Raw genomic sequence first — 16131 nt, forward strand, 5'->3', positions numbered from 1 at the left:
TGAACACTCCATCGAGAATACGAAGATATTGTGATTGCATCCAAACGTCCAGTCCTGCGTGAGGGTGCCCGTCCACAGGGGCATCCGGGGATCTCACGGCCACGGCCCCAATCAACGCCCAGCAGAACGCCTAGCGAGCGCAGCGAGCGGAGACGCGACCTTATCAATCAGCCCAATTAGTGGTGTGGCCCAAGGAGCGCCCAGCAACGCATGCATAGCACGTCTCGAGCACCCACTTCGCTCGACCGGAAGTGACGAGCTCGACGTCGACGTGCCACCTTCTAGCACCTGCGAGGGCGAAAGGACTCTTTCCGGGCAGTACAGTACAGTCGTGGGTCGTCGTCGTGAGGCTCGCCGCGCACCATAGCTGATACACCCCCTCCTGAGTAGCGGGGATCCGGACGGCACCGAAGATGAACACCGTCCAAAGCACGGGCCATGCAACCGTTCGGAATAAGAAAGACTCACAGTTCGAGGTGAAGTGCTTATACACACCGCACTCCCACACCTGTTTCTCCATTCTTCCCCCTAACTCCGCACATCCTGCCGTTCCCAGTTGGCCTGTTGGTGATGTGCTCTAGATATTAGAGCGCTCCGGATGAAGGTGCACTTGGCTCACATTATCACGTTAACAACACACCGCGCTTCATGTGATCATCCCTTATCAGCATCAGCAAAGAAAGGAAGCGCGCGCGTGTGTGTGTGTTGCCTGGTGCCCACCATTCCGGGGTGGACTCTTCCTAATCCTCCTCCGTCCTGTAGCCTCCATGTAGCCGTCCGCCTAATTGAGAGAGCCCGCCATTCGGGGCTGACGGCCTTTCTGTTTTGTACTTTGTACTACTCTGAATTCTGTTCTGTTATGGAGTATGCCGCAAACAAAACAAATAGCTACAGGACAATGAAAAAACACACCTCCCAGCTTCCACCCACCCACCCACATAAACCCACGCACACACACACACACACACACATACCCACTGTCACTTACAGACACGCTTCAAAAATAAGAAAAGGAAACTGATCGCTTCTTTTTCTTTCTCTCTCTCTCTCTCTTTCTCTCTCTTTCCCTCTTTCCAATACTATCTTTCTCCCCCTCTTTCTCTCTCTTGCTAATTTTCTCTCTCTCTCTCTCTCTCTTTCTTACGATCTTTGCTCGTAGGAGTTAACAGTCTCTTCCTCGGAGAAAAGAAATTGGAGAGGCATTTTTATAGCGCTTTTAGTGATTGCTGCCGTACTGGGGCTAATAGTGTTTTCGATTCTACTTCTGTCGCCAGGTGCATTACTCATCTGTTGTGTGTGTGTGTGTGTGTGTGTGTGTATATGTGTGTATTCGTTACTTTGCTTTGCTATACACCATCCAGCAAGCACCCGAGCACCACTCCTGCCAACAACGTTTAGAACATCTTCTTTATTCGTTTGTCACGCTTCGAAACATGTAACAGCGCACTACTACTACTACTACTACTATCAAACCCTGCTACTACTATACCCACTTCGGGATATCCGTCTGCCCTGCCCACTTGGCATTTGTTGCGTCTTGACCGACCGATTGGCGATCGGCCAAACTCCCTCTCTGTTGATGCCACTTACCGAATATTGCTTCATATCTCCTTGCGTTAGTGAATCGCGGTGTAGTAATGTTTGCTCATCGTTAGTAGGCGTGTGGAGACGGCGTCTTTGTCACTGTTCCTGTCTGTTGCACCTCTGCAAGCACACCCCACAATGCTACGCCGCTATTATCCGCTGTCTCTCTGCTTGTTCCGGTGCGAACCGGAAACAATAAATCCACTCCGTGGCCGGCCGTCACTTTACCCTCAGCAGTAAAGAAGCGCGATGTGATTCTTCAGCTCCCAGAACCTTAGCATTGCTGCTTTTAGTAGTAGTTGGTTTGCACTTAGTTTCTTTTTGGTTTTGTTGTACCGGGTAGTAAAAGAGGTAGCTAAGCTAACGAACCAGCAGCTAGTGGTGCCGTACTATTTCAGATCACAATGGCTACACTATCCATGCTCTTTGACTGCTCAGGGAGTCAGGGTCTCTCTCTCTCTCTCTCTCTCTCACTCTCTCTCTATCGCACAACGTTGACCGTTGCGTGAATAAAAAAACAAAGTCCTTCTCACTTGTCGAAAAATAAATAAATCTAAAACCAATCCAAAACAAACAAACATTGCAATCAATAGTGCAAGTTCAACTATAACTGTCGGTTTCTCTCTTTTCTCTCTCTCTTGTTCTCTCCCTCTCATCTATCTTTCGTTCTCTCGTTTTCTCTTACTGTATTTTCCCCCTTTTAATGCGATCTCCTCTTTATCTCTATTTGTTTGATCTTTTCGGTTCGGGTTTCGGTTCGGTTGTCTGCTCGTTTTTGCTTCTATTATTCCGTTTCCGTTGCGATGGTGTATGGTGTACTTTTTCGTTGTATCCATTCTCTCATATTCGGTGTATTCGGGCTCGCGTTAAATGTGTCGCTATGTGCGGGTTTGATTATCGATTATCTTCACTCTGGCCCGCCCTGATTTTCGTTTTTAGAAATTGAAAACTCCAAGCTACACGGCCGCCGCATATCGCTGTACGACATCAAGTCGGGCCGCTATGACTGGAACGCGCAGAACGGGTCCTGGATTAACCGTAAGTCGATAGCCGATTGTCGATGCTAATCGCCCCCGTATTTTACTAAGCCGCCTAAACATCACCTAGGGTACGAGTATGTTTTCATTAACTCTGAGGGCGGCCTGACATCGCTGCAGATCAGCCGGACCAGTGGCTTCCGGTTCGAGGTGCTGATGAACAACTCGACTTTCGTAAGTACCGGCCATCGACGCCGTGGCCATCGCGAGGCTAGCTAACTCAAATCCTGTTTGCCCGATCTATCCACATTAGCGGCAACTGAACGTTGACAGCTACGATGTGTCACCAGATCGGAACTTTGTGCTGCTGTACGCTGCGAAGGGCAACGCTCAGCAGAGCAACCGCAGGTTAGGCAATTAGGCCACCGCGCAAGCCAATGCCGTACCGTGCCACTAATCGTAAGCGTTCTGTTTTTCCTCCTTCCTGTTGGCCAGCTACTTTATCTACGATCTGACCACCTCGAACGTGTTTCCACTGTCGGTGAAGGAAGGCGATCAGCTGGCGCCGCAGCTGCAGCGTGTCCTCTGGGCGCCGATCGCCCCGACACCGAATGCTTCCGGTGGGGCCTCATCGTCGCCGTGGCCCTGGTACGAGGGCGGCGACAAGGGCCAGCAGCAGCAACAGCAGCAGCAGACGCCGCCATCGTCGTCATCCTCCTTTGCTGGCTGGGCTACGTCCGCGCAGGGTATCGCGTTCGTGCACCAGGGCGATATTTACTACAAACCACGCGTACAGTACGATCTGATCTGCCGCATCACCACCAACGGTACGTCACTGGCGGTGGTATTACGACTTACGAGTTCATTCATGCGGTTTTTATTCGACAATTGTGGCCTCTTCCCCCGTTGGACCGGTTGTGTGGGATGTGTGGTCTAGCGTTGTCACACTGAAAAATCTGTCTTATCATTCTGATCATTTTATGGCCAACGCTTACTTCAAACTCATTAATTGTTGTCGATGTTCACTTTACCAGGAACAAAACACCCCATTTTCACTATCCGTGCCGTGTGCGGTCGTGTTTCGATGATAACTGTTGTTTACACGTGCAACCAAAAAACTATACTGCGACTCACTGACTGTCACTATACTGTCACAGCATAGTATAAACAAAAATTTGAAACATTTAGTAAATAATGCCATTCATTGTATGACAGCAGTTAATTCAAAGTCCTAAAACTATAGCCTAACGATTTGTTGACCTATGACCATGCTGACACGGTTTTCCGTTCCGTTCCGTTCCATGCAGGGAAGGATGGTGGCGTGCTGAACGGAGTGCCAGACTGGCTGTACGCGAACGTGCCGGAGCTGAAAGGACCGACCCTTATGTTTTCACCCGATGGCCAATACCTGTCCTTCCTGTCCTTCAACGTGACGCAGGTACAGCGGTATCAGTAAGTACCTAGCTGAGCCCCCCAATGATTCCGGCTTCGTAAAATCTCCTTGAATCTCCGCCCGTAGGTACCTTTGGTATGGTGATGGGCAGCAGTACCCGAAGATGCGCAGCATCCGCTATCCGAAGGTGAACTCACCGAACCCGAACGTAACGGTGTCGGTGGTGCACCTCGGTGTGCTGAAGTACATCTTCCCGAAGCAGATTACCGTCCCGGCGCCCATCCTGGCCACCGCCAGCTACGTCGGGGGCCTGCGCTGGCTATCGCCGGTCGAGCTGTCGGTCACGTACGCCAGCCGCAACCAGAGCCTGGCGCACGTGCTGCTGTGCCGAGCGCCGACCTTCGCCTGTGTGGAGGTAGGTGGTACACCCGGGGGTGGGGAGGGCACTGTCCCCACGAACACTCCCGAGACTATCGGATCGGTCGTATCAGATCTTTCAGGAGAAAGCGGTCGCCAACTCGTGGGTGCTGATCGGCGAGAGCCCCCTGTTCATCCGCCGGCATCCGACGTCGGACGTCGACGCCCGTGACGGGTTGGTGGTGGCGGCACCGCCGACGGCACCACCACCACCACGGAACGGAAGCTCCCCGGGACCGTTGCAACCGTTGGCGCAGCCGACAGTGGCCCACGCCCCGCCCACGCCCCGAACCGAGCCGAGGCCGCTCTACATGGTGAAGCGGTTGAACGTGCGGGACGGGTCCCACGGGTACTACCGCCACCTGGTGCTGGTGCAGCTCGGCACCAAGCGCACCATCACGCTGACGATGGGCCAGTTCGAGGTGACCGAGATCGTCGGCTACGATGCCCGGCGCGGGCTCGTGTACTTTATGGCCGCCCCTTACCACAAGCCGGGCCAGCGCCACCTGTACAAGATACCACTCGGGCTGGACCAGCTGACTGGCGCCCCGCTGGCGGATGGCACGGACGAGCCGGATGGGGGAGCACCCGGTGGGACAAGCGGCCACCACTATCCGGCGACCGGTAACACCAGCGGTGACGTGCAGCCGCTCCGAATGTTCGGGTCCGCCGTGCCGTACTGCGTCACGTGCGGTAGCGGCCGCCCACCACCGACCACCGACGATGCGGAAGGCGCATCGACGGGCGGGAAGCCACTGCCGAACAATTGCCTGTACAACCGTGTCACGTTCAACGACGATTACACCTACTTCGTGCAAGAGTGCCTCGGGCCAGACTCGCCGTCCACGTACCTGATCGAGGCCAGCACCGAGCGCCGGCTGCGGGTCCTGAACGACGGCAACGAGCTGCGCGACCAGCTCGCCCAGCTGGCCAAGCCGCAGATCATGACGTTCAGCGTGCAGATCAAGTACGACTTCAACGCGCAGGTCAAACTATTCCTACCGCCCGGCGTCAAGGAGGACGACGATCTGCAGCTGCCACTGATCCTGCATATGTAAGAAGCACTCCCGACCACACTGAGCCACCCTCACATCTTCTCTCTCCACCACAGAGAGGCCGCCCCGGAGCGCCAGCTCGTGTCGGAGGAGTATCACGTGGACTGGAACTGGTACCTGAGCAGCCACCAGTCGTACATTATCGCCCAGATCGATGCCCGCGGGTCCGGCTTCCAGGGCGAATCGCTCAAGACGCAGATCCGGGGGCGCGTCGGCATCGAGGTCGAGGACCAACTGGCCGTGCTAATGTGAGCCCATCACTGAGCGCTCCGACCTTTGCCGACACTAATTCCGACGATTTTTCACCGTAGGTATCTGCGCGATAATCTGAAGCTGGTAGATCCGAACCGGATTTGCGTGTACGGTACGTACCGAATCCGAGCCTAACGAGATGCTCGATGCTCGAGTGGTCGGACCTGATTTCGGGTACTTGAGTGCTTTTTGTCTCCTTTTTTTGGTCCCCCGGGTTTCAGGGAAGGGCTACGGTGGCTACATCGCGGTGCAGATGCTGGCAACCGACGCGAACCAGGTACTCAAGTGCGTGGCGGCTATCTCGCCGATCGTGTCGTTCCGTTACTACCGTAAGTTCAGCAATGCGATTAACGGGCACGAAGCGATGCGATCGAAAACCGATAATGGCACGGGGCCGACCCGTTTCAGATTCCTTCTTCACCGAGCGCTACGTGCTGCAGCAGGAGGACATCGAACGATCGCTGATCGAGTCCGACCTCTCGACCAAGGTGGGCGCCCTGGCCTCGAAGAACTTCCTGGTGATCCACAGCACAGCCGACTGCATGGTGCACGAGCAGCACGCTGCCTTGCTCACCCGGGCGCTAGTCAACCGAGGTATCATCTTCCGGCACCAGGTACTTGTTGGACCTCTGATCGCGCCCAACTCTGAGTCCATTGTCACCACATACTCTCTCTCTCTCTCTCGCTCCCTCGCTCGTCTCCACCCAGATGTACGTCGACGAGGATCACGAGTATAGGAGTGTGTCGGAGCACCTGTACCATACCATCGAGACCTACATCGAGGAGAACTTTGGCAACGATAATCAGGACTGGACGTCGGCATTCTTTCTGTCTAAAACGTAGTTCTTTCCGGTGGTGTTCTGGTTTCCAGCAGTAGAACGAAAACCCAACTAGGAAAAGAGGCAGAAAAAAGCAGAAGACATGAAAACATACAAACACGTTTGATTGATGATAGAATAATGGTAATTCAAAACGAAATAAGTGCTAAGATAAGACAGCCCGAATCGAATCCCAATCAATATGATACAGTATTTAACAGTACGGCTCTACGGCAGCTCTGGGCATGTGTCCTGGTGAGACCCAGAGCCTCTGGCGTCGTGGGTTACTGGCGGCCGGTGGAACCGGAGGTTTGATTCGTACGATTACTGCTAAAGACCGCGCACAAACCAAGTCAGTCGCCAGTCTTGGTCTGGCCAGATCCTTTCCTCCTGACACTCCGCACTCCGTAGCAAAAGCCTAAATTCTTCCAATCCTTCACTCTCCTGCTGGGCCTGCTGCAGGTTGCTGGTGCACGGATGTTTGACATCCGGCAGCTCGAACTAGAAGCCAACCTTTCTCTTCCGGCGTTTCCCGGGGAAGCCACAGCAGTCGCGGGCCACAGTCGTTTGCGTCCGAGCCATCCGGGGGCCACCCGGAGTCTCTTACTTACGGACCCGGCCATACATCGCATACACCACCTGGCACTGGCGACCGACCACGTCGGATAACTTGGCCATTTCGCCATTTCTCCACTCCGATCACCGAGATCCACCGAAGAACGATGGTGTGCGAATGGAAAACTTACAAAAATAAAAGAATCTGAACTTTCGTCATTATCCTATTTTGTTTCGCTAATTTCTTTTACCACAAATCTACGTTCTACGGCAAAGCTGCAATCGGCACCTTCGAGGGTCTTCATGACGAATCGCGCTGAGTTGTTCGGCGATGGAGCCGCCTGGTGGTTCGTTGTGATGTGATTGCATTTGATAGCATCGAACAATTTAATAAAATGCACAGTTTTGAATATAATTTTGAAACTCTAGTTGCCATGAATACCTTGTGATAATATGCAACATCGGAACAAACCCCCATTGATTGAATTTGTTGGCTCCAAGTCCGTTTTAGGTAGCCTTATCTTCGGCTTTGTCTGCTTATCCTTCACTCAAGCGAATTGAACAAACCAACGTTCTGCATTTGCGTACATTGTTAAAGTTTTATTATCAAACTGGTTGTTAGGTTGCTAGTTGGTACAAACTGGGTTGGGTTGGGTTTACTGGGTTACCTATTGTGTGTTCCTATTGTGTGTGTTGTATGATTTCCGCCGTTTCTTGCGACGCACACCTTTGCACCGGTATATCAGTTAAACTTCCGCCGTTTCTTGCGACGCACACCTTTGCACCGGTATATCAGTTAATTGATTGGTATGTCGATTGATTGAAAATTACGTTGCTAGACATTATTGGCGTCAATGAAAATTGACTGATAAATCAAAACTCTTCCATATCATCATAATGAATAAATTGGCCTTTGAGTCTGGCCACCCACCTGCACCAAAGGATTAGGAGGCCAGTCTTGGGCACGTTTTGTCCGCTGCTTAAGGTAACTTTTTTAAATCTAATGACAAGTAAATTGAAATGTGAATAAAAGTGAGCTACATCTTTTCTCTTTCAAACGACTAGCTGCACTCACTTGCTTGCTGCTGTCAACGACCTTTCGTTTCGATGAAAAATATTTCCATGCACACTTTTGAATAATGCAGGCAAAATTGAAAGGCACTGTGGCATTTTGAAATCATATCAGGTTCTATCATTTCCCTATCAGCGCAGCCAAGCGAAGAAATCCTGTACTGGATTCTGTTGTTCAGCGTTTTAGCCTTTTACTGGATCTCTTTACTTTAGATTTACTTTCTTTTTAGATGGCGTGAATCAATCCTAAAACATCGAAAATCTCATCTTTAGTTTGTTGATTGTCGTTGTGAACACACATCTTTCACAGAGCAGGCACATTTCGTAAGAGTAAATCCTAAACAGTAATTTTGTAAACCGGTCGGACTAGTTCAAACCGACGCTAACCACCGTACGGTCTAATTCTAACGTAAGTATTCGAACGTGCTTCGAACTTGATCACGCAGGCATAGCAAGCAATTTACCAAGAATTGTTTTTAACATTATTCTAATATTTTACGAAACAGCCAAAACGTGGGATTTTGATCGGTATAGGAACTTGGGAACATATAGCAAGCAAATTCGTAATTCATAATTAAATGAGCAATAAAAGGGAGTGATCAGAAAGTGATCAAACGTACAAGAAACATCATAATTTTAACATTATCTCCAGCACCATCTAATAGCAACTAAATAGAATATAGGCTGTAGCAATGACTATTGTTTCTGGCTTGGCTGGTAACGTTGGAATCATGTTGCAAAAAATTCCTTAATTCGATTCGACGGTGTCGTTATTGTTAATAACTAGCACACTGCTATTATGACTGTTGCTGGGCACATCATGAAGCCATCCATGCTGACAGCCCCTTTTCTCGCATCTCGTGACCCCTCTATCCTATTGTGTACGTTGCTGTGATTAATCTGTTCTTTGTCAATCCATCTTCGTAGCGAGCGCACTGCTGGTGGAGGATGATGTTAGGCTCTAAATCCGATAGTCCCCTTTTGCCAACGGGCCATTATGGGTAGCAGTGTGAGGGGCATCGGCTTACGCACTTTACGTGATGGATCCGGTTGTCGTGGGTCTGTTGCTTTTACTATGGCTACAGCATCGGCAGCAAATTATCAGTCAGCAAAAGCAAGCCAGTTTTGGGCATTGATTGATTTTGGAGAAAGCCAAAAAATTTGTTCGAAAACAAAAGAAGGTTAATTAGTGATCCGAGGGTTGTAATCGATAAATCTAGTAATCTAATCTTCTATGTCATGCATATGAAAGGCAGCCTAGTGTAGTGTTTGTGTATGTCACGATAATATACGATATTCTCTATTCTTCTCTCTTTGGATCCTCTGGGGACTTGGATGATCAGTTGATCAGTTCTTCCAGCGATTTGCAGCAAAACTCGGTTCTTACATATATTATTATTAGTAGTCAATGCCAAAACCAGCACACCAATTTGAAAAATGTTTCGAGCAAAGTAGTAGCCAAAAAAACACGCCATCGCTCAAGGGCATGATTGTGGTTTCTGGCGTCGCTCATTGCCTAACGCTTCGTTGTGGCGTAATAGGCGTAGCTTCACTACGGTTAGGCCTCACCGTTTGCAGTTCGGTAAACTAAACTAACTAACCTACTACATTCCCGATGTCTCGGAAATGGGACAAATGACAAAACTTGTGCAAAGGGGACAAGTGACAAAAAGACTAATGGCAAATATAGTGAATATATAGTCGAAGGATTGATGTAGGAAAAAGAGAAGGTTAACGGGCGGCGCGCGAACGATTAATGAGCGATGGTCGCGAGCCTATCGGGAGAGACGATCCCGGTCGGTGCCGATGGATGGATGGTTGCGTGAACTATTACGGTGTTCGGGGTAGAGCCGCTGGGACACTGGAAGCTTGTCGAAAAACGGATGTCGAAGGGCATCGTCTGAAACAGCGCAACACAAACACGTTAGAATCGTAAGCCGGTGGCCTTTCGGATCCGGCCAATCAATTACTTACCTAATTTGATGCGGCGGTTCGGTTCGTAGGCCAGCATTTTACGAATCAAATCAAACAGCTGAAGGTGCTCGGGTGTGTTAACCACGACATGGCGGTGCAGCGGCTGACGGTTGCGTACAAAGCGCCCGGCTAGAGTCTTCTCATCCCAGTCCAGCTTGCCGCGCACGAAGAATCGCGTTTTAGTTAGGCTGTAACGACCGCGGAGAAAGCATTGCAGATGAAGGGGAACCAGTACCTAGTAGTAACGTCGCTTACCTTGCCATGCGGTCTGGGATGGGTCCAAGAATGCGCTCCATCATGGCCAGATGCTCACGGTTATCGTGAGTTGGAAACAGCGTCCCTCCATTGTACAGTTCGTACATGATGCAACTTGTAGTCGCAAATGAAATGAAAGGCAAATGAAAATAAAATAAAAACAAAGCGACGATGCAGGGCCGATACCCAGCCTATCGTCATGTGTGTGGCTTACCCTATGGACCACACATCGCACGGTTGTGACCAGCCAAGTTCCAGCACCACTTCTGGCGCGCGGTAGTGACGCGTCGACACGATCGTACTGTGCAGCTCGTCGTCGAAGGTGGCACTGCCGAAATCGATCAGCCGGATGTCGGTGTTTTTCACCCGTCGCTAAAAACCAAAGACATCGACATCGGCATCAGCAGCAAGCACAGGCACCGCACCGTGTATTCTACGTACCCGCTCTTCCTGGCTCGTCGACAGCGTGCTGTACGACGAATCGACGAAAAGTATGTTTTCCGGCTTCAGATCCGTGTGCGTGAGCCGATTCTCGTGCAGGAACTTGACCGCGTAGCACAGCTGGTACGAGATGTGGCGCACCTGTTCCATCGGGTAGGGATGAAAGTTGTTGTCTTTCTGCAGCGAAACCAAGGAAACCAAGTCAGTCACGGCTCAAAATCGTGTCCAGATCATACTGACCAGAAAATCGTAAACACTTAGGCCGAGCATTTCGAACCCGATGCAGGTGTGGCCAAAGTAATCGAACGAGTCCACCATTTTCACACAGAGGCTACGGAAGGAAGGAAAACGCGCGTGAAGATGGATGCGAACGCCACCAACCCCTCACTACTCACTGCTTCAGGTTGGGATCCGCTTGGCGTATCTTGACCAGCGCCGTAATTTCGAGTTCGGCTGCATCCCGGTACTTCTCGACGTTTTTTATCACCTTTAGTGCCATCAGCTGGTTGCTGTAAGTGATAAATAGATCAAAATTGAACGCTCCACGCTCCACGTGATGATGGTCCGTCCGGATAAATACTCACGTTTCCACATTTCTAACTTTCACCACGCGTCCGAAGGTGCCTTCCCCGAGGCGACCAATAATTTCATCTAAGAGAAAAGAGCATCATCAGCATCATGATAGTCGCTACAGCACAGGCGGACACCACCACCACCACCTCTCCGGGTACTTACACTTGTTGTGCAGCACGTCGCCAATGCTGTAGTTCAGGTGACCATCCAAATCATCCCGCACAGATGACAGGTTCGCTCGCTGCTCGCAGTCCAATCCAGGCAGGGTTGAACGGCGTAGAACGGCAGTTGAAGGGCGGGCATGGTAAAATAGAAAAGTATCGTGTCAATTACGGCGGATTACATCAAGCAGGGGCCAATGGTTTAGTATCAACGAGGGAACAACACACTTTGCAACGGAACGTTGCAGGAACGCGCTCCGTTAAAGTGTGGCACACGAGCAAAAACTGAACGCGAGGGGGGGGGGGGGCGCGATTAGACAGGAAACAGGATGTTACAATCTCGGACGGTGCATGCATATATACGTACACTGCCGCACAGTGGTTAAGTGTGGACAGGTTCAGATAGTGCTCATGCTCAAACTCAGGCCCTCAAAGTGACAGAACGCTCGGACACAGTCTGGAACCGGCCCCTGTCCGGATCCGGACAGCGAGATGGAACATGCAAGAGAGCGGCACACGCACACACGCACACGGGAACACAGGCAACGGGCACAGACCCCAGTTTCCCAGCCAAACGGATGAACGGACGGGGATGTGTGCGAAACGGAGCGTGTTTGCGAAATTGGAATTTTCGCGGGATACGTATATTCGACTTTTTGTGGCGTAAGGCTGGCTCCACATGTCAGTGACTTTTGGTGAAAAGTTCGGCCATTTTGAGTAATAAGTCAGCTTTGGACAGCTGTTTTGCTTGGACGTGTTTTGGCTCATCGTTGATTTTTGTCTCTTCCAAAAAATGGATGGAAAGGAATCTTTATCAAATTTTGTGTGAAAAACGAAATTAAGAGCTCGGACGCAATCGAAATGTTTCCTGGTGCTTATGCTAAAAGCTATCAGGACCAAAAGCAGCGCTTATCAGTGGTTCAAAACTGTTCTCAGAGGGCCAAGAACGAGGGTCAATAAAGAATATTTCCTGCGCAAGTTATGCGCCATTCACCCGAAGCAATCCGTCACAAATGGCCGGATTTGTGGGAAACCCAAACTTGGTGGTTTCTGCGCAATTTTTTGACCAAAAACAACACTCCGATGATGCCAAAGCCACCGGATTCTGCAGATCTGGCCCCTCTGTGACTTTTTCGTGTCCCACAAACTGAAGGAGGCCCATGAAAGGACGACGCAACGATACGATTTAGGACACGTCCAAGCAAAACAGCTGTCAAAAGCTGACCGATTACTCAAAATGGCCGAACTTTTCACCATAAGTCCCTGACATGTGTAGCGCGTGTGTGTGTGTGTGTGTGTGTGCGTTGATTGGGTCAGTGGCTGATGATGATGATGATGATGGTGGCTGTTGGCTGTGGGCACTTCGTGGGCTTCGATTGATGGGCGTGAAGTGTGGAGGTGAAACACGTCCTTACAAACGTCGACAGTGCTTTGGGGATGCGCGAACGGGGGCCGCCGCCGCCGCCAGCACCACTACCACGCAGCAGATGGCTCTGCCCTGGGACCTGCGAGTTACTGGCGGCGCTGCGCCGGCTGTGGCTGTAGACGCGCGACGTATGGATCGGCAGGATGGACGACCCACCACCGGCCGGATACTGCTGTTGCTGCTGCTGCTGCTGGTACTGGTACTGGTACTGGTGATGGTGGTGGTGGTGGTGGTGGTGATGACCGTACCCGTCACCGTTCAGCAGGTGGGACGCCACGTTCGGCATGGTGCACGAAGTTTGCAGCCCCCCGGACAAGTAGCTTCGGCTGCCGCTGCTTCGGCTGTCGGTCCCTGCCGTCCCAGCAGGATACATGCGGACGTTCGAGGACGACGTACGCTGCCGGTGGTGCCCCTCGGCCGGATTGGCGGTAACGTGCGAGCGACGTTCGCGGGGCGGCCGCGGGGACTGCTTCCGCTGCAGCTCCGGCGCCCCGTCGAGCGGTGCGTACTTCTGGAGCAGCATCTCGATCTCCCATCGATTACCCTTCCGCTGCCCTTCCGCGGCGCCGCCGGCACTGGGCGTCGACTCTTCGTCACTCGTCGACAGCGTGCAGATGCCGTCGGCGTCGAAGTACCGCCCAGCACCGGTCTGGTAGCTCTTCCGGCGCTCCTTCTTCCGCTGTTGCTGCTGCTGTTGGTCGTCAAACGTCGGCACTGCGCCGGCTCCATCGCGCTCCGGGCGCGGACGGTGCAAGTAGCTCATGTCCGTCGTGTCGCTCCGCCGGTACGGCTTCGTCGGCCTGCGGCCCTTCTGCCCGCTGGCCCCCCCTTCCAGCTCCCATAGCAGCTCGGTCGGGTCGTACTTCGACTTGAACACGTTCTCCTTGCCTGCCTGGTGGTGGTGGCCATTCCGGTTCGGTTCGCGGTACACCAGCATCCCCAGGCTGTCCTGGGCGTCCTTGGGTGTCCTGCGCCCGAGCTGCAGCTTGTACGGGGTGCGCTCCTTCGTCCCCGACAGGTTCGTCGCGGTGGAGGCACTCTTCATCAGGGGGTTCAGGGGTCGCCTGCTGCTGCCGCTGGTGCGGCCGGCCCCGGGCGGTTCCAGCGTTTTCTCCTTGTCCTCCCCCTCCTCCTCATCCGGTTCCTCCAGCTGCGGTTTCTTTTCATCCTGCTCGCCGTCTTTGCGCCGCTCCTTGAGATGGCGCTCCTTCTGCACCCGGCTCAGGATGTCGGAGTACTTGGATTCCAGGCGAGAGATGGTGCTGCCACCGCCACTACCACTACCACTACCACCACCACCACCACCACCGTCACCACCGGTTGAAGGTGCGGGCACCCGCTTCGGCACGACCAGCGGCGTCTTGTCCTTATCGTCGGCCGCTATCGTGTTGCCGCTGTCGTGCTACAAAGGATCAAGCGCGCCTCGTTAAAGGATCTCTCTCTCGCTCGCTCTGTGCTTTACTGGCTCTGTTACTTACTTTGGCGGTGACCGATGACAGTGCGGACGAGGACACAGATGCGACGCTACCTGTGGCCGGGGAATCGAAGCGCTTGCCGAAAGTGCGGAACAGGGGCTTGTAGTAGGAGCTCATCGTACTGTTGAGGCTGCTCAGGGCGTAGGGCGATCGGTGGACCGAGTCTGTCGACGAACCGAGGCTGCCGTAGTCGGAGGTGGCCGACACCGCGCTGCCGTGCGACCGGATCGAGCTGGTTGACGCCGACGTTGCTAGCTCGTGGAACCCGCTACCCGTCGGGAGTGCCAGGAAACCGGAAAGGGCACACACAGACAGACACACACAGACAGACAGACACAGACAGGGCACATAAGCAACTTGTTTTTTATCCATTTCTTCGTCTTTTTGGGGGCAACGGGGCACAACCCGTCAGGGGGCGAACGAGCGCGAGGGAGCGAACGAGCGCGAGGGAGTGAACGGGAGCAGGGGGAGGGGTAAAGCTGTGCTTGTACAACTGTTGTGAGTTGTGCACTTGCACACTGCTCACTGCTCACTGAATCCCCGTGGCCGAAAATCTCGAAAATAAATCGAATATCGCGCAAAGCAAAAAAAAAAAGGAAAGGAAACATCAAACGAGAACAAACAATCCGCCCATCTGGGTGGCACGTGTGGTCCTGCGCAACCCACTCAGTGTGTGTAGGGGGGGTGGATGTGGGGGTGGGGGGCGGCCATCTCGGGCCCATCGGCACCCCCCGGGTAGGCGCAGGCCCCCAGCAGGCGAGATGCAAGAGCTCAGCCCGCCGAAAACAAACGTTAGGTAACGGTCGCACCGTGACATAACCGCCGCCGCTGCCACCCCCTTCCCCCCTCCTACCTTACCGCCCGCCTCCCCTCCCGCCCCCGCCCGCCACGCACTCTGTCGATCGTTCGCGCTCGCCCGTAAGGTTGTAACAGATTATGGTGGGGGGTGTGTGCCTCGGGGTTTTACCGGTGCTGTTGCGGCCGCTTCTGCTGGAGGTCCAACTTTTCGCTCGGATTGCGCCGGAACCGCTGCAGGATGCTGCTGCAGCTGTCCGACAGCAGCTGCGTGACACTCGCCGTGTTACTGCGCGCGTAGCGCCGGTGCGTCGAGCTCGTCCCCGTCGCCAGCGTCGTCGTCGTTGCGCGGCGGGCGGCGGCGGCGGCGGCCCCGTACTCGTGCGAAGATCCCGAGCGGCCCGTACCCCCGCCGCTGCTGCTGCTGCTGCTGCCGCCGCTCGCCATTTCGCGGCCGCGCGTCGATCCTTCGGTCCTTCGCTCTCTCTCTCTCTCTCTCTCTCGCGCGCGCTCTAGAGAAATGCACGCTGTGCACGACCGCTCTGCAGGTGCGTGTGTGTGTGTGTGTGGGGGCGGGGCGTCTCTAGCACCTACCCACCACCCACTTCCCCGACACCCTGCGCGGAGTCCTCTGGCGCGCTCTCCGCAACAACGCGGATGTTGGCGCGGCGATCGCGGCGTGGCCGTGTGTGCGACTATTTCGGGGTTCGGGGCCTCACTGGCTTTCGCTGGCTTCCGGTTTCTGGTTTCCGCGTCACCCGGGTCGCCGAGGTCGCTGATAACGGGACGGGCCGATACAGGGCCGATACGCGCACGTCACCCACAACACACACATGAACACGGGAGTTTTGAGGACTTCTCGTGGGTCGCGGCTACTTCCGGTCACTAGGCACAGTTGCACACACACAC

General features: G+C 53.4%; 2 protein-coding genes across 2 annotated transcripts; one reads left to right on the forward strand and one right to left on the reverse strand.

Annotated features, from left to right (window-relative positions):
- Positions 1–413: 413 nt before the first annotated feature.
- On the forward strand, positions 414–7203 carry LOC128269333 (dipeptidyl aminopeptidase-like protein 6). Its single transcript, XM_053006810.1, has 14 exons — positions 414–476; positions 1160–1274; positions 2524–2622; positions 2692–2795; positions 2875–2969; positions 3057–3388; positions 3869–4013; positions 4081–4369; positions 4446–5425; positions 5483–5674; positions 5738–5790; positions 5900–6007; positions 6087–6292; positions 6387–7203. The coding sequence occupies exons 1-14, from the start codon at positions 414–416 to the stop codon at positions 6519–6521; spliced, it is 2916 nt and encodes a 971-aa protein (XP_052862770.1). The 3' UTR covers positions 6522–7203.
- A 606-nt stretch (positions 7204–7809) lies between these two features.
- Positions 7810–15669, reverse strand: LOC128269900 (uncharacterized). The gene is made up of 14 exons (XM_053007307.1): positions 15395–15669; positions 14450–14695; positions 13150–14346; positions 12942–13065; positions 11528–11606; positions 11377–11443; positions 11188–11301; positions 11033–11123; positions 10793–10969; positions 10566–10723; positions 10352–10465; positions 10097–10284; positions 9957–10022; positions 7810–9201 (listed from the first exon to the last, which is right to left on the reverse strand). Exons 1-14 carry the CDS (start codon positions 15667–15669, stop codon positions 9077–9079), a joined length of 3021 nt encoding a protein of 1006 aa, XP_052863267.1. The 3' UTR covers positions 7810–9076.
- Between the last annotated feature and the right edge of the window lie 462 nt (positions 15670–16131).

The sequence above is a fragment of the Anopheles cruzii genome, chromosome X, assembly GCF_943734635.1.
Source record: "Anopheles cruzii chromosome X, idAnoCruzAS_RS32_06, whole genome shotgun sequence".
NCBI classification, from domain to species: domain Eukaryota; kingdom Metazoa; phylum Arthropoda; class Insecta; order Diptera; family Culicidae; genus Anopheles; species Anopheles cruzii.

Bases quoted from the DNA above. Each gene is read 5' to 3' on its own strand.
- LOC128269333 (XM_053006810.1), top strand. From the start codon at position 414: ATGAACACCGTCCAAAGCACGGGCCATGCAACCGTTCGGAATAAGAAA. The intron at 3,389-3,868 runs GTACGTCACTGG...CGTTCCATGCAG, and splicing joins CTGCCGCATCACCACCAACG to GGAAGGATGGTGGCGTGCTG. The intron at 6,293-6,386 runs GTACTTGTTGGA...GTCTCCACCCAG, and splicing joins GTATCATCTTCCGGCACCAG to ATGTACGTCGACGAGGATCA.
- LOC128269900 (XM_053007307.1), bottom strand. From the start codon at position 15,669: ATGGCGAGCGGCGGCAGCAGCAGCAGCAGCAGCGGCGGGGGTACGGGC. The intron at 11,607-12,941 runs GTAAGGACGTGT...GACTGCGAGCAG, and splicing joins CCAAAGCACTGTCGACGTTT to CGAGCGAACCTGTCATCTGT. The intron at 9,202-9,956 runs GTAATAGTTCAC...CCGATGCTGTAG, and splicing joins GCGGCTCTACCCCGAACACC to CCATAGTAAAAGCAACAGAC.